Genomic DNA, 21,734 nt, shown 5'->3' with positions numbered 1-21,734 from the left:
TAAAAGTACTCTCTGGCAGACCAACTATGCAACTGCAACACTCATAACAAGGTTGAAGGGTGTTTCCCTTGTCTCTTCTTCACAGTTTTAATTTTCATTTATAAATAGCACACCCATATACCGAGATATTATCAGCCTCTAATTATAAATTCAGTCTAGGAGTCAGTTTACAGGCATTTGGAAGATTATTTTAACATTTGTGACTGCTGTTCATGATTTATTATTACTGCTGCTTTATATTTATCTACTATAAACCTGTAAATAGCATATAAAGGTGTGGCTTTGACTCAACTTAGTTCAGTCTTTGTCTCTTACTTTTGTCAGTTTAGGAAAACAAACATGGTGATTGTTCTTTTTTTTTAAGCTCCAGTACATGTAAGACATCTTTTTAACATGTTTGGATCCTTGTTTACCCCTTTAACACAGAAGGACCGATTCGCAGAAACTCCAAAATACTGCCAGCTGATGACGTTAGAATATGTATGGACCATTTGCACCCTGTAATGACTGGCCAAGTCCTCTCGACTCACTTTTAAACCCTGTGAGAGTTTCCTAATACCTTACCAGGCTGATAACGATTTGGTATTCCAAAGTTTGCAAAATATGTTTTGAGTCGAATACATTGACAGCTGCTTCTGAAGAAAAACATCTTCCTGCATAATAAGGTACAGTCAACAACACATCATATAGACTTAGTCTGCAGCAAGTGTTCAGCAAATGCTGTGAAAAACAGGTAAACACATCCTGTCTGACCCTCTTTGTCATTAATAAAATATGCCATAGTCATTGTCATTTTTTTCAGTTATTTATCCAAAGATTTTCCTTGCTCTTATTCATCACCACAGCCTGATTTTCTGGGCTTCGTGTTGGTATGTCACACAATAAAACATAATGCGTATAGTGAAGTTTACTTTTTTTTTTTTAAGACTCAATGACCTTTGTTCTTTGCCTCCATCACCCTACCCTTTAAATTTTTTATATCTGCTGACCTGGTCCTTGTTAATATTTGCTGTGTGCATTCTTGCTCCCATCAAGAAGTAACCTATTGATTTCTGATGACCCCTGCATCACAATTTAAATAAAAATGGAGCTCAAGGACTCATTAACAAAGAATAACATTTAAGAATAACATAGAACTTTGCAGCATGATTTTTCTAACTTTGTTCAAAAATTCAACGCACTGGTAGTCATCATCTACTTGTGCATTCTTTTTGCTGCTTTAAAAAAAAATCTTATTTTGTTCCCCCTTATGAGCTCTGTACTGCTAAAAAAGGGAGAGGAGATAAGGGTGGGGTGGGAGTCACAGCAAAAAGGGAAGAAAATGGAACAAATAATGGAAAAGAGAGCAAGACTGTATTTATTAATATTCCTTTATTTTCTCTTTGTGCACCCTTTCATCTTTCATATTGATGCCAGTTTTTTCTTGTTATTCGAGCTTCAATCAAATCATCTGTCACACTCCATCATAAGGTCCTCTTCCTCTCTTTCCTGCTGCTCACAACATAATAAGGGCTGCATTAATCAATGCCTATAAAGAGAACCTATTTGTCTTTAAGCCGTGCCATCCTTCCTCTTATATTGATTGAGCTGTCTCTTTCTATTTGTCCAGACTGTAATAAAAAGACTCATTCCAATAGTTGCATTAACAGGACAGACAAAACATCAGAGCTTGTCTTCTTTTTTTCTGTTGTCTCAAAGACACGTTTGTCCATCATTCTCCAAACTTTGTGTTTCTCTCTCTGAAGTTGGAATTGTCTGTCTCTAAACGGTTTCTTATACATTTTTAATGACTGACCGTGTTCAGCTCTTTCTAACATTTCTCCTCTCAGCAGAAAGTTTCTCTCGCAGTTCTTTGGGGGATGCAAAAATCTATCCACTAATTAAGACCTGGTGGTGCTCCTCTATGATTAATTTATTTCTCACCATGTTTCCACTGTAGTTTTTCAGATTAGGCATTATTATGAGTTTGGCATTAGACGCTAGTATGCAGATATATTCATTAGTTGTCATTGAGAAAAGAGGTTCATACAGACCTTTGTATGAACCTCTTAGTGGGATCCTGAGTAAAAGGGTCAAATCAGAAATCATCCTTGTCCTGCTAAGTGCTGTTTTGTTTTCCTTGCCCCCCTTTTACAGGCAGGACTTCATCCACTGAACCCCAGCGCCTTGTTTCCCTTGGGAGCCTGTTGGATGATCAGCACTGGCATCATGTAGCAGTGGAGCGGCGTGGCTCTCACCTCAACCTCACTGTGGACAAACACACAGAGAGGGTTCAAATCCCTGCAGACTTCAGCCACTGGACCATTGAACAGGTTTTTTTCAAATACAGAAAGGGTTAAATTTAGCTTCTACCTTTTGTGCAAACAAAAGTGCAGAAGATGAGTTGCAGATATTATGTTTCCTTCTTTTAAAATAATCAGTTTATTTGTGTGTCATTGTTTTCATACAGCTGAGTTTGGGGGCAGTTCAGAGTGAAGTCTCTCAGAAACCAGTAACCTCCAAGAAGAACTTCAATGGTTGCCTGGAAAATCTGCAGTATAATGGCCACAACCTGATAGAACTAGCTAAAAACAAAAAACAACAAGTTACTATTTCAGTAAGTAATTTTAACCTGTGTAACACAATTTAAACACAACCTGACTTTTTTAATGATTTTGGGGACTTTTCCTCCTTCATTACAGTAGATGGTACAGTGAAAACTGTACTGTGTTTTTAAGAAAGGGAATTTTAGAAAGGGGGAAAAAAACAGAAAACACATGCTTGTTTGCTTCTCCCCATAAAAACAAGGAATAGGTTTTTACAATAAAAAAATTTGAAGAGCCCATGGTAGAGTGTGCATAGTGTAGTAAATCAAAAAAGGTGCTCACCTGCAGAAAAACCTTAATGAAAGAAAAGGAAATTTAAAAAATGTTGTCCCTCAAAAAACATTTCAGTCTGTTGTTTTTCACTGATTTTACACAGGCACACTGCAGACTGGGGCCTGTAAAATTTGCATGTATGTTAAATGGTCCTTTAAGGCACTGCAGTGTTTTTTTTATACATCATGCGGAGAACACCAGGTTTCTGTTTTTTGGACCATTTTAATGGCTTTATTCAACTGTAGAGACAAATATAAAAGATAAAAGTAAGGATATTACATCCAACACTTCTACCAACCAACAGGGCTTCAAACTGAAGACTTACTGTTAAGAGCATTTGCATCAGTGTGCACCATAACCAGCTGAGGTTAGTCCGAGTCTTTAATAGGTGAACTACGCATAGCACTATGGACCCTGCATCACAGCTCCCTTCCCAGCAGCTGTGGCTTTCACATAAGTTCAGCCCACTAGTGTTGCTTCTGCCAGCCAAGTAAGAATCAGAGCACACCTGAAAAAAAACTATCCTTGACCTAATTTTGTCTTTCTTTAAACTATGAATAATTTAAACCTGCTGAAATGATTAAATAAATACAACATTTTTAATATCTTTTTAATATCTTGATATAATCACATTTCATTGATACTAAGATGAAAAGTGTCAGTTATGTGATGTGTCTGCTATGTTGTCATTATGACCATCCAAATACCATTTTACTGTTTATTTTCAAACTACACCTCAAAAAAGTGTGTCCAGCAGATTCATTTCTGCTGTTAAAATGATGAAAGTCTTTGACTCCCAGGACAGGTAAGCCCTGTGACTTTACTAAACATTAAACACAGGTTTATACGCAGCTTTCTTAAGGTCGTACCACAGCATTTTAGTCAAGTTGAGGCCATTATGTTCTCAGGTTCATTTTCTTGGTGCATGACCAGAAAGCGGAGTTCATGGTTGACTTTATGATCCAACAAGCCCAAATCATCACCACCGTGCTTAACAGGTGGTATGAGGTGTTTGTGCTGATATGCTGTGTTGTGTCTTTGCAAAATGTGCATTATGGCCACACATCTCCCCTTTGGTCCCCTTTGATGATGATTAATTAATTAATTAATTTGATTAGGACCTGGCTGCTATTTATGGTTATGGAACTTTTAAAGGCATATTTCTGCATTTTGAATTTTTGTTTAATGAATACTGACATGTTGCAATATGCAGTGCACTGTTCATCTGAGGTTGTGTTGCGTCTTACAAAGGATTAGTAGACTAGCAGATTTTTACAATTATGTATAATATGTAAATCTGTAGAATTAAAAAGGGGTTACTTTTTTCCCATAACTGTAAATATAGGTTATTCTTAAAATTTCAAGCTTTGTAAGCTCTGCTGGTTGAACTGTATGCTTGTGCTGCTCTTAATGACCTACTGAGCTGGTTAATGAAGCCAAGACAAAGCAGTGGTGTGTGGTTAGACTCACTTATGCCTCGTCATTGTGGGAATTATGGCCTTTAGATGTTTTTGCATGTGCAATGAGTGGATCACGCTCATCTGGGAGCTGTGAAGCTCTTATGATGAAGTAATATGTGCTCTCTCATTACAGTATAGGGCCAAACAGCAGAAGGAAACATGAATTCTTGGTAAACAGGTTCAAAGATTTACACGCATGGCTGAAGATTTGAGTGGTGCTGCGGCTCCTAAGGTACTAACTGCAAAGCTGTGGTCTAATCTGCTACAGGCACTAAATGGGTCTTCTTACAGCTCTTTGAGGGGACAATAAGAAGAAGAAAATAAGAGTCTAAGTGGAGGAAGAATGGTGTGCCGATGCTGAAGGCTTTTGAGGGTTTTTAAAGTAACTTTACTTTGTGTTGTGCAGCAGCAAAGCCCACTCCAACATGAATAATTGTACATCACTTTAACTGCACCACAAAGGGCTTTTAGATGTCATCTGTGTTTCCAGAGCATTGTAAAGATAGCAGACTGAAATTCCCAGCAGAGAGTCGGGACTATAATAAATTACTGGCGCAGCTTTAGCAGTGAACCCCGCGTCATTACCACTACTCAAAACAATGGACTGTAACAGAGATGTCAGATATTGCAGTACTGGCCATGCTGTATGCGCTCTTCATTTTATTTCCATTTTTTATCTCTTTTACCTCCACACTAGGTGACTTTGGCATTTTAGAGTTTGCTTTTCTAATCTTATCCTAAGCTCTGCTGTTATCATTATGGTAATACCAATGTCCTCTTTAAGGAGACTTGCTGATGAGATCACGGAGACATGAGGTCAGATCAGCACGCCCTCTGTAGCTGATTAATATTCATGTTTTATGTTGTTTTATCTCTATAGTATCTTTTTTTTCTGTCACACCTCCTCTTTCTCTCCACTCTGCATGTTTCCCTCTCAGGGCAATGTCACCTTTTCCTGTGCTGAGCCAGTTTCTGTTGCGGTGACGTTCACCGGGCCCGAGAGCTTCCTTCAGTTACCGGGGACTACAGTGTCTTCATCAGGGGGCGTATCTATAGGCTTTCAGTTCAGGACGTGGAATAAGGCGGGACTTCTAGTTACTTTTGAACTCCCTCAACAAGGAGGCGTGACCTGGTTGTACCTGAATGAGGCCAGACTCCGACTACAGATCCATAAAAGCGGCAGGCCACTGCTGGAACTTAGTGCAGGTCAGTCTTAAAGCCAAATCCCATGCACCTTCAGATCTACAGATCAACAGTTAAGTTACTGGAACCGCTCACATGAATGTCGAATCATTATTTTTCCACACTTATTTGAAGAGCAGTGAGCTATGACTTCTGTCCATCTAATTTCAAGTATTTAGAGTTAAACTTCATATCAGTAAAAAGATATGAAATGACCAGATACCGTGTAGAATAATAAGCCCTACCCAGTTCTAGCACAATAAATCATTGTTTTTCACACTGATTTATTTATTTATTTTTGTCATATCCTATAATATAGGTAGGTAATTGTGATCAGTGGGCGATGTATGGTTGGTATGTAGTTTCCAGGGTTACAGTGACAAATGTGCAGTGTGATCAACACAAGGACACAAGTGTAGCAGAATGTCTCCAGACACTACTTAGTTGTATTTATCTTGTTCATTACTAGTCACACAAAACAAGTTACAGGGAAAAAGGAAACAATGTGAACAGAAGGTGAGTCGCATTGATCAGACGTCAGTGTTGATGTACATATGGTAAATGTTTGCTGTTTTAATTTAGGTTTTGGAAAAGCAATTAAGACAAACAAAAGTATCCTTCAACAGCCTGACCTACTAATGGCACGTGGAGAAAAAAGATCATCTCAGTTCATGTAGAAACATAAGCCAATCTTTTTCTGACAAATATTTTTAACATTTTATATCTAAAATGTTTAGATATACTATTTATGCTTTGCATTGTCCTAATTTTTAAACCTCTGGTCACTCAGCAATGTTACAAACAGCAAATGGCATTGTAGAATGATTAGGATGTCTTCTTGAGCAAAGAAGTGCAAGTAAGGAAAACAGTGGAGATAATGAGATATTGATTTATTCCCTTAACTCCTAATAACATACAGATCCACAGGGCTGGCACAGTGCTGTCTGTACTTGATACAGGTCGATCACTCAGAGGATGTAGGAAGTGGGAAGATCACTTGCTGCAATCAATGTGTTAGATACGGCCCTTCCCCTCTGTGCTTTCTGGCACATGTGAAGTGATGAGCTGGTATCTTCAAGAAAACATTCAGTTTATAACATTCTGTTTTATAAAAAGAAATTATTTACAAGCTGCTTCCAAGAAGAAAAGTGGTATATATGTAAATTAGGTGTATGTGTGTAGTAGACAGTGTATGGTAGGATATCTAATTTGGTCATTGCTACCCATGCTTGGCTTTCACGTGGGAAAGAAAGTGTTCCTAACATCTGTCGCAGGTTTTAATGACTCGATGTGCAACCATGACACACGGGAAAGATTTTATTTTCAGCGGTGTGTGTTAATGGATGTTTGCTTTCCAGGTGTTGCTCTGAATGACGGTCAGTGGCATTCAGTGGAGCTGAATTCCAGACGAGGACGTCTAACCATCACAGTGGATAAAGAGGAAAGAGACAGCTCTCAAGCCAGCCCATCGTTTCCTGTCACTATAGAAAGTCACCTCTTCTTCGGTGGTAAGACGCAGTTCAGCTGTGTCATTCCATGCAATTATACCAACTCAAGCATCAGTGAGCATAAAATGTAAAAACTTTGTAATAAACCAAAAAATATATAGAATTCTCTGTCCAAAGTGCATTAGTTAGTCAGTTACAGTCACAATCTGCATCACTATACATCAATGTTTTAGGGGGGTTTTCACATACAATACACATCTCAGTTTATCTCTACAAATCTGTTGTATTTGTTGTTTTAGTACGCTTTTATTTTCTTAACTCTTGCCATCTGCTGTGATTCTCTTCTGTTCAGGTTGTCCTGTTGACGATGGCAGTCAGAAATGCAGAAACCCGTTTAATGTCTTCCAGGGCTGCATGCGTTTATTTACTGTGGACAATCAAAACATGGACCTGATTAAGGTGCAGGAAAAGCAATTGGGGAACTACAGCAACCTGCAGATTGACATGTGTGGAATCATTGACAGGTCAGTTTCCAAAAACTCTGCTGTTTGTTAAGCCACATTAGTGTGTTTTCACTTAAATATGACGCAGTGCTTTTCTGTTATTCATTAGAGATGTGAAAAATGATCATCTGGAAAGATTTCAGTCAGAATGCAGTCTATTACAAGTACAGCAGTTATTCATAGAATAAATCAGCATGAAGCTTTGGCGTACAAATTACAAGCTGTCCACAATTGCAGTGCTGACCTGTAACATGAGAAGAAATCGTTAGTGACATTTTCTGGTTGGAATAGGGACCAAAATGTTCTATTTCAAAATAATTCTGTCTGATTTTACCCCACAAAGATCATTGTCCATTGAATCTTAACTGTATTGCCTTAATAACCACTTTCCTGGCAAGAATATCAGGTCAAAAACAACCACGGAAAGTTTTAGTAGTTTGGTAAAAATGTATTTAAAAAAAATAATACAATGTCTTTTTTACAACCAATGCGGCATGACTCATTCTTCTTCTCAATTCCACTTCAAGGTCTTATGAACTTACATACTTGCATGATTAGAAGAAGAAATACTAAGACTGCATGTTTGACTCAAACCTTTTCATTAGCGGTTTATTTAGCTGGGATAAGCTCAAAGAATTGGATGGCTTAATGTATCTGTATTACTATAACATGGGTACCACTGGCCTATTTAAATCTTAGGAACGCATTATGTTTTCTATACCATATAAGTATAACTGCATTAGATTTTGTACTTATACCAGAGGTGTGATTTGAACCCTTGAGGTCGTATGTCAATTGCCTCTTTTTTTTTTCTTTTTTTTTTTGCCTGTCCCATTTGGTTCTTTAGCCGTCAGAATTGTTGTCTGAAGACCAACAAGGATACCAAATGGATTTATTTTGCCAAATGGATCATCATGGCATTGCTGTATTGGTCCATTTGATCAAACTTTGTTGTTATTATTTACTTTATTTTCAGTTGTAACAGATGGGACAGACATGACTGGGGGATAGGAAAGGGAGAAAGAAAGAGAGGAAGGAAAAGAAAAACAGAAGGGAAAAGGGACAGTGAGAAAGGGCACTTACAAAGACAAAGAAAAAAAAAATCTCAGAGTGCGAGAGCCCAAGGAGTACCACCGGAGGGGCATCCGTGCCACCCTCCTGGGAAGGGCTGAGGAGATCCCCAGACGAGGGGTCACCCAGTAGCCACGGAGCAGAAGCCAGAGGGGCTGCACCGGGCGTGCCCGCCGGCTCTGCCGGCAGCCAGCTGTGCCAGAGTGAACCGAGTTGCAGGCCCGAGGCCGGAGGCCCGAGGGCCCCTTGCCCCGGAAGAGGCCTGACCGAGCGACAGGCACCAGGCCCCGCCAAGTAGCCACCGGGAGTGAGCTGGTGCATACCTGAGCGCCCAGCCCCGGACACCAAGAACCACCGATGCACCAACCCCTGAGGGCATCAGTTACCGGCAGGGAGTGTGGTGAGGGGAGATAGGCCTCCACACTTTGGAGGGCCTGGGAGTTCCCAGGGAGGTGGAGTCTAAGACCCGACCTGACATATAGACACAGACAAACAGGCACACACAGACACAAACATGCTTTCCCACCCTCATGCACACACATACAAACACTCAGCACTCACCCAACGTCACCCAATGTCAATTGCCTCTTGAGTCAGTTAAGTCTGTGAGGATTAAGTGATTAGGCCTTAGTGATTAGGCTTTAGGTGGAGATGGGACTGGGCCAGTGTTTGGTTGGAATTTAGGAGCAACTGGGCAACACTGAGATTAAATAAATGCCAAGACAGATTGCACAAAGAATTGTGTGTGTTTTGTTAATGCATGATATGTTCACTTCACTAAGAAGAAAAGTGGACAGTTATAAGCCTGATGTCATCTAAAACATGAATCAGAAACAGGACTGTTGTAGGAGGGCGTCCTAATCACTTGAATAGCTCTTTCAATAGCATCTGATTTGTCTGAGAAGTGCTATATAAACAAGGCCTAATTGATTGCATGTTGATTTGATTTATATCTGCCCCCAAAAAGCATCTATATCAGTATAGCATTTAAACCAATGAGCACTATGCACCTCACAGTACATTTCATAATGAGAAAACACAGAAGTAGGGTTCGAACCGACGAGGCTATTGCACCTTAATCACTCAGGTCTCTCATTTTAAATCCCAAGCTTGATGAGGGTACCATGCTTGTCTTATCAGAACTGACATTATATAAGGATTAATATATGAAAAAAGCTCGTTCATTCTTTCAGTCATTCCCACTTGTTTTTACTCTAACCACTTTTTGTTCTGAGTCAGAACAAGAATTACTTGTTTTCCATTATTGAATTAAAATATGCACAATTACTAGCATAAACTATGTAAGTACTAATCATTAAATCCACCTGTTGTAACAACACTTTAATTTCAATTAAGTCAAGAAAGTCAAACCAGACTGTTTAGAGACTGCATTTACAGTCTATAGTGTCTTTTGTTTGTTGTTAACATAGACAGTGATGTTTTGCTTTCACACTGCTTTTAGCCCAGATTATGTGTTCAGTCTACTTCCTGTAGACCTGTTCATGTTTGCAATTGGTAAAAAGCAGCATAGTGGTAGAATGGATAGCACTGTTGTCTCACAGTAAGGTCCTGGGTTTGAATCCACTGTATGGCCAGGTCCCTAAAGTCTATATGTTCTCTCTGGGTATTGGGGCTATCTCCATGACAGCTGGGACAGACTCCAGTGACCCTGAATTAGATAAGAAACATTTGTTTCACACCATCTGCAAATTCCATTTTTCTCACAATGGGTATAAAAACACATCAAATGTGGTCAAATGTGTAAACTGAGGTTTTCCTACATGTATGCTTATATATATATATATATATATATATATATATATATATATATATATATATATATATATATATATATAAAACATATGCGCCCCTACGGGCGGTTTATCCTTCAAGCTCGGGTCCTCTACCAGAGGCCTGGGAGCTTGAGGGTCCTGCGCAGTATCTTAGCTGTTCCCAGGACTGCGCTCTTCTGGACAGAGATGTCCGATGTTGTTCCCGGGATCTGCTGGAGCCACTCGCCTAGCTTGGGAGTCACCGCACCTAGTGCTCCGATTACCACGGGGACCACCGTTACCTTCACCCTCCACATCCTCTCGAGCTCTTCTCTGAGCCCTTGGTATTTCTCCAGCTTCTCGTGTTCCTTCTTCCTGATATTGCTGTCATTCGAACCGCTACATCGATCACTACGGCCGTCTTCTTCTGTTTGTCTACCACCACTATGTCCGGTTGGTTAGCCACCACCATTTTGTCCGTCTGTATCTGGAAGTCCCACAGGATCTTAGCTCGGTCATTCTCCACCACCCTTGGGGGCATCTCCCATTTTGACCTTGGGACTTCCCCATTGAGTTCCTGATGAAGGCTCTTAGGGTCCTGTTGATCTTGTACAATTCTAGGCATTCCAGTATCCAGCTGTGGGGCATTGAGTCATAGGCCTTCTTGTAATCAATCCAGGCAGTGCACAGGTTGGTCAGTCTGGTCTTGCAGTCTCGGCTACTGTTCTGTCTACCAGTAGCTGGTGTTTTGCGCCTCTGGTATTCTTGCCAATCCCTTTCTGTGCCTTTCTGTGGATATATATATATATGTATATATATATACATATACATGACAGCATATATACATAGCTGATCAGCTCTGTGATTAGTTTATTTGCTATATAGTAAAAAATCTTAATGAACATCTTCCACATGTGGTGATTCTGTAATTTTGCCATTTTGCCAGAGGCTATAAGAGCACTTGTTTCATCTCTTTATAATTTAATCGAAAAAAGCCCCCGCTGAACTTCATACATGCTTTGTCAAGCAAAACTCTCTATTACAGTAACGTGACAGGACCATTTATCAAGTGGAACTTTAGTTTATGGCCTATACTGTACCAGGCATGAGACCGAGAGCCACAAGAAGAAGTGCTCATAACAGTGCAATACCTAAACCACTTGACAACAGGTGTTATCTGCTGAAAAAGCAAACAGTTATAATAGTTTAGTGCAAGTAATGCAATATATAAAAGGCAAACAATTTGAGGGCATTTAGCGGGGTTGCAGCTGTTGTCAATAAATATAATAAGCTTCCAGTCATGTTGTGTCAAATAAGAAACACAATGGTGTGGAAGACTGTTTTTAGATATATTTTTAATACTTTTATTGCGTTTTGTTATTGCTTAGAAGCATTTTAGAGATGGAGACATTTATCCATTCAGGAGTCATACAAACAATCCCAAGCAGCACTCACTCTCACACAGTCATTAAGAGTAAATGATGGGTGGAAACCAGTGATGTAAAATAGGTGCTGTGACATTTTTTTTCCTTGCCAATATCGTTTTTCTTGAGCTTTAAACTAATTTAGGCAGTGGACCAATCAAGTTCAATATATAACCAACAGCTTGTTGATAGCACATCCAGTATTATTAGATCCATCTAACCACTCAATTACAACACCCCAGCGATAATATCTACTTTACAGAAACTCCTCATGTGAAAATGTTCTTTTTTAATCAAGGTCACTCCTAAAGGTTTTTTTTTTTTTTTTTTAGTGAACTATATTACATATAAAACTGTTTAGAGACTAAAATCCAGTAGTGTACCTATAACTGAATTTTGAAATTTGAAATTAGCATGCTGTTAACGCCACTGGTTATGGAATGCATTATTGTTCTTCTGTCCAGAATAGGTTGTTTTTCTGTTTCTGGCTTTCTTCCCACTTTTCGTTCTTTTGATCCTTGCTTGAGCGATGCAATTAATGCAGTGTGGGTAAAAATGTAGAGTTACATGAACTACATGTCATTTGCATCATCTCAGGGATAATGGAAGATGTGAAAGCTTCTCCCACTGACAGTGACTCCAAGCAAATGGCCCCAAAATTGAAATTAGCAAATAATTTGCATGTTAACATTACAAGTCAACCAGTTTCACATGCTATATAGGATATTGTGGGTACACCACAATAAGATATCCTTTGATTTCCTAAGATATGTTGAAATTTTCCTTTGAGTTCAATATGAATGGGAGCAATAAAAACAGATAATTTCCATTCAGTTTAAAACAGGTTCAAATCAGCTGCTTGTAATTAAAACAATGCTGATGAGAACACTGAGAATGAACTAACATTAAGGAAGAATAATGAGCTAAAAGATGCCATAAATTCTGCAGTGCTGAGATGAACTACCAGAATCAGAATATTTATTACCTATTACAAGGCTAATGCAACTTTGAGTTAAACTGAAAAGAACTGAACCGAGAGTTATTTTGCAGCTCATGATACACATTTTCAATAATTGATGGAAAGATGATACAATTACGTGCAAGCATGTGCTTTATGTCATCAGTGACAGTTTAGATTCAGAGTTGGGGCCTCGGAGGAGGAGACACAGATGAGGGAGGGAAGGAGGGAAGGCAGAACCACTCATTTATTGTTTTGTTGGCACACCAAATAGCAGTACAATTAATGAGACAATTACAACAATTATAAAAGCCTCTAGGGAACAGGAACAAACACACACACGCTCACACACACAGTAGCACAAACACTCCTGCAAATACAGTGAACTGAATGTAAAGCATACCCACAAATATTGTACAAACCACACACCCTTGCCAGATAAGGAGCGTCTGCTTGGGTGATTTTAATTAAATGTTGTGCTGTTCCTGTATTATTGTTATTATTATTATCATTGTTCAGTAGAATACAGTTCTTCCACAGATCTGACTGCTCACTGGAACAAAACTATAAACAAAATCTGTTTTCCAATAAAGACAGGAAAAAATAATCGACCATATGTTCCCTCACTGTAATCCTGCTGATTGAATTTTGGCCTCGTGGGATATAGCGTACTGCAAAGTCAGGTGGAAAATGGACTCGGCAACACGGCTTTAATGTGGTGGTCATACTTCAGAGCAGGTTATTACTGTATACTGTATGTGCTATTGTATGTGTGTGTGTTTTGGTGTCAAAAGCAAACAGCTCTGCCAGCAGCAAAGCTGTTTGCTGTGGCTAATAATACTATTTGAGGAAGGTGTGAGGAAGGACTTTATTAATAGTACAAAGGAACGAAAGCCCATAAAGAGCTCAACATCAGCTGAAGACCTTTTTTAAACCAGAGCTGCCAGCTGATTTCAGCTTAACACATAAGAAAAGAAATATCGTGTGCTTCTTCAGGGCACTTGTGCGTTTCACTATCATAGTGATGATAGTTATAGTGAAACCACTGCAATGAAATGATCATTATACTGTAAACTTCTCCTCTAATTATTTTTAATATTGTGGAAAATATTGTATATTAGAGTGATTTGCTGTGTATACATTAATCGTTTTCTTACATGGTCATGGGGGCAGCAGCCTGAACAGAGAAGCCTCTCCAGCTCATCCGGGAGAACACCAAAGCGTTCTCAGGCCAGCCAGAAGACATAATCTCTGCCATGTGTCCTGGGTAAACCCTGGGGCCTCCTCCCAGTGGGACATGCCTGGAGCACCTCACCCAGGAGGTGTCCAGGAGGCATTCTAGCCAGATGCCAGAATCAGCTCAGCTGGCTCCGTTTGAATGTGGAGGAGTAGTGGCTTTACTCCAGGTCCCTCATGTGTGACTGAACTTCTCACCCGATCTCTAAGGGAGAGGCCTTTACAGAAAGCTGATTTCTAGTTTCCACAGTCTTATTTTTTTCAGTCACTACACAGACGTCATGACCAGGTGAGGTGAGGGTAAGGACATAGATGGACTGGTAAAATGACAGCTTTGCTTTTATGCTCAGCTTTCTGTTCACCACAACAGACCAGCACAGCATTGGCATCACTGGAGATGCAGCACCAATCTGTCTGTAAATATCTTGCTCCCATTATCTTTCTTCTATGAGGGCAACTCATCCCTGTCCCAGAGTGGGCACTCCACCCTTTTCTGGCTGAGAACCATGGCCTCAGACCCGGAGATACTCGGAGATACTTCTTATACCCAGTGTTGGGGAGTAACGGAATACATGTACCGCCGTTACGTATTTAAAATACAAAATATGAGTAACTGTATTCCGTTACAGTTACCGTTTAAAAAGGTACTTTTTAAACGGTATTTAGAATACAGTTACTTTGTTGAAATAAATGGATTACACGGCGGTACTTTCCTGTTTCATATTGTGGCGGGTCAGAACTGTTTGGGTTTTACAGCTACGTTCTGTTGTTCCAGGCGGCAGCGTTACGGTTGCCATGGTTACAGGGCGATGTTCTCTCTCTCTGTGACTAGCTGTGTCCAAATTCTTCGTGGCCCACCATATCCCAGAATTCATAGCGTGGCCCAGCCAAACTCCAGTTTCCGGCAATGGCGGCTACTACTAAATTTTAAAATTACTCTTATTAATCTTTCTGGGTCACAAAATAAACTTTTAACATATTTTCAGGCGAGAATGTGGGTGTGTAAACTTCAAATATCTGCTCGGTTTATCAAGATATCGCATATTTGCAAAAAAGTGTTTCCCGCTTTGGAGACGTCTGTTACCCACCAGCTCGATAGCTAGCCGGGAGCTCGAGGGTCACTGAAGCCGCCGAGAGGCACAACTCCCCGACACATCATTTTCAGATCACCGTGGACTTTGCTACTCAGGTTAAACGTAATATATAAGTCACTTAGATAACCTAAAAATGTTATTGTTTGTCTTTTTTTCAGTGTTTTATTTGTTCATGAGTAAATTGGTTTGGCTGAGATTAAAGTTATTAGATTAGATTAGATTAGATAAAAGAAAATAAAACTTCATTAATCCCGGGTGGGTTCCTCCTTGGTTTTACACAGCTGAATAAACGTCAAACAGAAAACTGATTAAACAGAAGTATGAGATGGTTTCTGTTTACGCCAGTGTCCTGTTATATTTTAGATAGCAAGGAGCAGACGGCAGTTAAACTCCACCGAGACAGCGGTGACGCAAATCTGAAGGCTAGACTTTCCAATTTCCCCAGCCGTTTACTTCCGGCCTACCCGATTCTAAGGACCCGGCCTCGTCACCACGAAGGCCGGGTCCTCAGGAGGATGCAGCCCATGAATTTGGACACAGCATTAATAGCTTACTTACGGAGTTTCGTTTAAACATGGGAGAAAAAAATTAAGACGGACTTTGCGAGATCTCGCAAAACAAACTCGGGATCTCGCAAAAAGATCTCGCAAAAGTTTTGCGAGATCTCGCGCAAAAGTTCATCGTAATTTTTTTTTCTCCCATGTCCCCTGCGGGGCTCCGTACTTACTTACAACTGGGCTGCTCAGGCACTCTTCTTGGCTGCAGTGGTTATTATTATTTTACATGCTTCCAGCTCCCGTTTTTGCTCGATGACAGCTCATACTTTTTCACTCTCCTTTTCTCCCTCCTCTTGCTCACAGACACATAACGTGTATGGCAGTCCATTCTCCCTGCAACACGGACTACACTGCCCATGAGGCTACATTCTTTAGAGCTATGCCTGTAGCATTCTGCCTATTAGCTTAGCACAACAACAACAACAAAAAGCAGAGATGAGATTCTGAGGCCGCAATAGTCAAAGGCTTTTCAGTAAATTCTCCTTTTTCTCGTTATAATTGGAAATACTTGGACTGAGTGAAAAATGCCAATAAAAACACAATCTGAGAAAAGATGGGAATCTCTGTGGAGTTTGGTTTTGGTATGTTAAAGTGGTCATGTGGCTCACGAGGCTCTGTCAGGTAGTGGGCTCCTAGATCCTGATTTACTGAGTAAAGACAATCCCTGAATGCCTTAGGGCTAAGTATGAATGCAGAGGATGGAAGTGTTTTAGATGAGGTTGTTTGCAGTCTGTAGACAACTTTGTTGGTCATCTATCTGCGATTATCTGTCTGTGACAGTGCATTTCTCCAGTAGTAGGTGTTTGCCAGAGGCTGTTATGTCATAATATATGTGCAGGGCAGGCATGTGCCTGTGTGTGCACCTGGGGAGTAGTGGATGTTTTGTGTCTGCATTCTTTTTCTGTTCTTTGAAGAGTGTCAAATGATGCTTGTGATATTTCAGTTGGGAAGGGTAGAAGTTAAATTGTGCTTTCTTTCTTCCTGTACTCTTTCCATTTCATCTAAGTCTTCATCTCTGTCACCACCTTCATGACCATCATGTTTAATCCCACATCTTCAAAAATAAACTTCATTAACAAAACTTTCCAAGACAAAATGGCAGTATGCAGCAATCTGCATCTAGATGTCTTTACTTATATGAAAAATCATCCCCTTGTTCCAACATTTCTCTCATTCTATCTATATTGTTGTGTACATGGACCCCTGACCCCTGTGAGCTTATTTGTTCTACCCAACGTTGTGCACTTGATGTCTTTACTTATTATTCCAGTGAGAGTGGAGCTCAGCGTTTATTGGAAAATAAGAAAAAACTAACACAACTGAAAGAATATCTTTCTTTCCGAGTGAAATGATTTGCGCAGTTATTATAATTGCACAGATCAGCAAAAACAGTAAAGACCTGACCAGGCCTGGTTATTTATCTTCCTTTTAAAGGCTGAACACCTAATTTTTTCATTTTCATTTTGTTGTTTTTATGCTTACTTTTTTTTTTTAAAGTAAGCATAAGCAAGTCTTCCTGGTCCTGAGGCAAAGCAGCAAAGCAGCCCCGGACCATCACACTGCCACCACCATATTTTACTGTTATATTCCTGTACGATGTTCCTTTTCTGAAATGCTGTGCTACTTTTACGCCTGATATAATGGGAAACACACGTTCCAAAAAGTTTGACTTTTGTATCATCAGTCAGTAGCCACAAGTCTCCACGAGCCTTTTTGGTCAGCAGGGGTTTTCTCCCTGAAATCTCCTGACGATGCCAATTTTGCCCAGTCTCTTTCTTATTGCTGAGTCATGAACTCTGACCTCTACTGAGACATGCAAAGCCTGTGGTTCTTGAATGTTGTTCTAGAGTCTTTTGTGACCTCCTTGATGATTTGTCAATGTACTCTTGGAACAGTGATAAACCTTCCCAGGAGTGATTGGCCTACCAAAATTAAATTGTGGATAATGGCTCTCACCCTGGTTCACTGGAGTCCCAAAACCTTTGTAACCCTTTCCAGACTGATAGATGTAGTGACTTTGTTTCCCAACAGTTCCTTTAGATTGTGGCATGATGTGTTGCTTTTTGAGCTCTTTTAGCCTGCTTCACTTTGTCAGACCGGTTTTATTCAAGTGATTTCTTGATTCAACAGGTCTGCCAGTAATCAGGCCTGAGTGTGTTAAGTGAAGCTTTCCAAAAAATGTGATTATTTACATTTAATTAATTATTTCACAAGAGGGGCAATTACTTTTTCACACAGTACCAGGTAGGCTTTTCTCCTTTAATCAATGAAATATTCATTTAAAAAATCATTTTTTATTTACTTGGGTTATCGTTGTCTAAAATTAAAATTTCTTTGATGATCTGAAATATGTAAGTGTGACAAATATGCAAAACACTAGGAAATCAGGAACTATAGGTGAGGTTGCTGCTGTGGCAGTTCTTCATTTTTTTCAGCTATTTCAAATCTTAAATCCATTGTCTTGAACTGCAGCTGGCGACAGTAATGCTTGCTCTGCTCTGTAGATCTGCTGCAACCTGGAGGGCCCCTCCAACCAGAAGCTGCCTCAGATGGTGCTGAGCTCACATATGCACATTAACAGCTGCAGTTCAAGATGGTGGAGTTGAATCCCTTGGGACAATTGAGATTTTATGTAGTTACAATATTATATTTATATTTGGGTTTCTTTTGTTATTTGTGTAAAAAAAAAAAAAATAGCAAGTGTGTGCATGTATTTATGCACACACTTGTACGATCACCCTCTGTCCAAAGTCATTTCTGTGGGCAGCACTCACGACGCTGTAAGCTTATTTGTTCTACCCAAAGTTGTGGCCATACTGTAGGTAAGGGAAGGAATGTGTATAGACCAGCTGTGCCTTAATGATTACCTCTTTACCACAGTAAAGCAGTACAGCATCTGCATCGCTGGACTTACTATAGTCTTGTCAACAGATGTTTAGTAACCAAATCACAAAAATCTGTCTGAAAGAAAAGTATCTGATTTTCGATTTTTTGGGAGGAAATGTTTTCCCAGCCTTGACTTATTTTTGCAAAATTAAGAATGCAGATTGAATTAAAGGATTTTTGGCAGTTATGGCTCAAGAGATAAAGCTTGTTTTCTTCTAATTGGAAGGTCAGAGAGTTGACTCCTGGCTCATCCATCCTGCATGCATACTATCCTCAGTCAAAACACTGAACCCCAGATTGCACTGATGCATACAAGGGTGTGTTAATTGGTGAATATGGCTTGAAGGGTAAAGTGCTTTGAATGTTATATGTTACTAGAAAAGCTCTATATAACTGTCAGTCCATATAAAACCAGTTGTAACCTATGGAAAGAAATACTGAAATCAGTTGTGCATGTTTTCTCTCAGAAGGAAAGTATGTGAAAAGCAAAGAAATGATATTTTGTCTTTTACTAAATGAGCTTTCAGCTGAATTGTTTCGCAATGTTACAAAAGATGTTGTACACCGGATTATTTTTTCCCCCCACTTCATCAGCCTCCCACAATAAGTTGCCTAAATGGAAAATAGAACCTCCTGCAAATATTCGAAGTGTAATATTTTCTGCATTTTTTTCCTGACCCTCCTACACACATTTAGCCATGAAGTGAGTGACATGCTTGAGTAAACATTTGAAATGCTTTCTGTCCATTTAACAAAAGCGCTTTATATAACAGAGTCATTGTGAAAATAATTTCAAGTGCTTTGAGAGTATACTGAGTATACTGAGAGTTTGAAAGCATTTTGGCCAATCATAATTATCTAGTATCATCTGCACCATTAAGTAATTCCAAAAGGTCAAAGAGTTGATCCTGGCAGTCGGTTTTCCCGTCAAAGTGTTCATAAATAGCTCGAGTCTGCTCGCTCATTGTACGATAAGTGACTCGGCTAAAACATAAAAGATGCTTCAGCACCTGTTTCAAACAAAACAAAGTTTGATGCTCTTGACAATAACAGATGAAAGGTATGTTTTGCATCAACTGCTTTTGTCCCATTTGAAAGGTTTTTAGCAGTTAAAATTGGTTCCTAGTGTTCAAGCTGCCAAACAAACAAATGGATGTTTTCAAATGTGCTGTCACTGTATGTATGTATATATAACAATGTATACATTTCTTGATTTTTGAGTTTTGTTTTCATTTTGTGACAGCAAAAATAAAGACGTTCAACTATCTCCCACACAAACATCCAGCAGGGTGCCATTTCATAATCTTCTCGACTTTTCTCTCCCTCTGTGTGTTTCAGGTGTTCTCCCAGTCCTTGTGAACACGGCGGTCCCTGCAGTCAGTCCTGGACTGTCTTTCACTGCAACTGCTCTGACAGTGGCTACAGTGGAGCGACCTGCCACAGCTGTGAGTCACCTTTCAAGCAGGAAGAAACCTTTAGATTCAAGCAGATTAAAGTCATAACAGCCACAAGTAGAATTTGTACAATTTAGCAGAATAGCTTTATAAATCTTTATTTTATAGCATTCATTTTTGTAAATCTCAAAACTGTATCTCGGGTAAATCTATGTATGATACAAAGGTATCACTTATAGCTTGTCCTGAAAACCATACTCCAGTATGCCATCCATGTATAGATGGACAGGGAAAACCCATCCAGGATCCTGTCCCAGCAACAGGCCGCTAGTCTGTTGCATGAAAAATACATAAAAATGCATACATTCACATCTGCAGTCAACTTAGAATCACCAGTTAAACTAATGAGCATGTTTTGTATGCTGTGGAGGGAATCCAGAGTACAATCAGAGAACTCACAGGCACAAGGAGAACATGGAAACACAAGAAAAAGGACACATGGGACCTTTGACAATACTAACCACTGTACCACAGTGACCTCCAGTACTCCCCTGCTGAGGAATTTAACTAGCTTCCCTGCTTTCTTTGTGTTTAATTCACCTCTTCAGATAATAACCGTAAGAAACCAATGAACCTATTAAAAGTAAACATGGCTTCAGGATTTAGTCATCATATTTATGCTTCCCTATGGTACATAACCTTTTAGTTTTTAATCGCACTGTGAACTTCTGACTTGATGCATAGTTTTCACCTTCTAAAATGAGTCTTTTGCTTTTCTAAATAAAGTTATTCAAAAATACATGTTACTCATCAGAAGACGTGAGTGTGTGCATCCTCGAGGTTGAACAAATGTGATTAATGCTTTTATCCATCATAACAACTTTATTTTCTACCTGTTCCTAATCCGACACTGTTTTAGTTTCCTTTTTTATCTTGTTGCATTACCACACCTATACCTTATCATGTAATACCATTTGTGGAAGTCTTGGCCAAAGATGGAAAAACAAGGTCCAAACTTTCAGTCTGAGAGGTGAAGCACATCCTTTTAGCCTAGTGTTAAACTAGTTATTAAGCAAAATGTCCTAATGTTTTGGACCCTTTGATTGTGTAAAATATGGCAGCTTTATTGGTAAAATGAACTGATTGACTTATTATTATATATTTACATGTTTGAAATAAAACAAAATAACAACAAACAGAAGACAAAGTAAAAAAAAATCAAGTTAATGCCGCCTTGACGTGGCGTAATTAGTCTCCTATATTGTCAAAACCAAAAGCATTTTTCATATTAATGAAAAGACAGTCTGATAGTTTTGACAGATGAAACTTTAAGCTTTAAGCTTTAATTAAATTAAACTGGAAGAAAAATTGTAAGAGAAAAAGAACATTTAATTCTGATAATTAATTACCTTGTACATAATGTAACGGAATGACTTACAGTATAATAACTGAAAACTTGCAGACAGTTCATTTTTCTTCCCTTTTTATTGTTTTATGACATTATTATTTATTAAAAGACAGATCACCCTTAATAGTGTGTTGCGCTGCTTTCATCTACATAATAGTCTCATCTTGCTCCCCATCGTTCACGTGAGGGTTTTTAAAGCAGCATCAAATGACCTGTCGAGCTGGTAGCTCCAGCTCCAGTGTTTACAAAACTCGTGATTCTGAGGCTGCTACAATTACAGTGACATGGATTTTTCCCTTTGTTGTTGGTGGTGATGCAAATTGGTACTTGTGACAGAACAAAGAGTTTTTCTTTGGACAACTAAGTGGCGTTTTTGATTTAAGAGCTTCCTGGGATGCCTGTCCAGGAAACTTCTCACTTTTTGATGGTGTATGATTAAAAGGAAAGAGGGCGATGATGCTAATACTGAATCAATACATACAT

The 21,734-nt window shown here is 39.3% G+C and overlaps 1 protein-coding gene across 1 annotated transcript in view; it reads left to right on the top strand.

Annotated features, from left to right (window-relative positions):
- Window positions 1–21,734, top strand: part of LOC116328112 (contactin-associated protein-like 4) — a 111,537-nt gene that overhangs the window by 58,325 nt on the left and 31,478 nt on the right. The window contains exons 6-11 of the mRNA XM_031749815.2: window positions 2,137–2,312; window positions 2,450–2,596; window positions 5,257–5,524; window positions 6,859–7,008; window positions 7,301–7,472; window positions 19,788–19,894. Of these exons, the coding sequence (XP_031605675.2) occupies window positions 2,137–2,312; window positions 2,450–2,596; window positions 5,257–5,524; window positions 6,859–7,008; window positions 7,301–7,472; window positions 19,788–19,894 (1,020 nt within the window). The remainder of the gene's footprint in view (window positions 1–2,136; window positions 2,313–2,449; window positions 2,597–5,256; window positions 5,525–6,858; window positions 7,009–7,300; window positions 7,473–19,787; window positions 19,895–21,734) is intronic.

The sequence above is a fragment of the Oreochromis aureus genome, linkage group 18 (genome assembly GCF_013358895.1).
Source record: "Oreochromis aureus strain Israel breed Guangdong linkage group 18, ZZ_aureus, whole genome shotgun sequence".
Classification (NCBI taxonomy): Eukaryota; Metazoa; Chordata; class Actinopteri; order Cichliformes; family Cichlidae; genus Oreochromis; species Oreochromis aureus.
The sequence above is the reverse complement of the archived record's forward strand: the minus strand, read 5'-3'. Positions and strand labels throughout refer to the sequence as shown.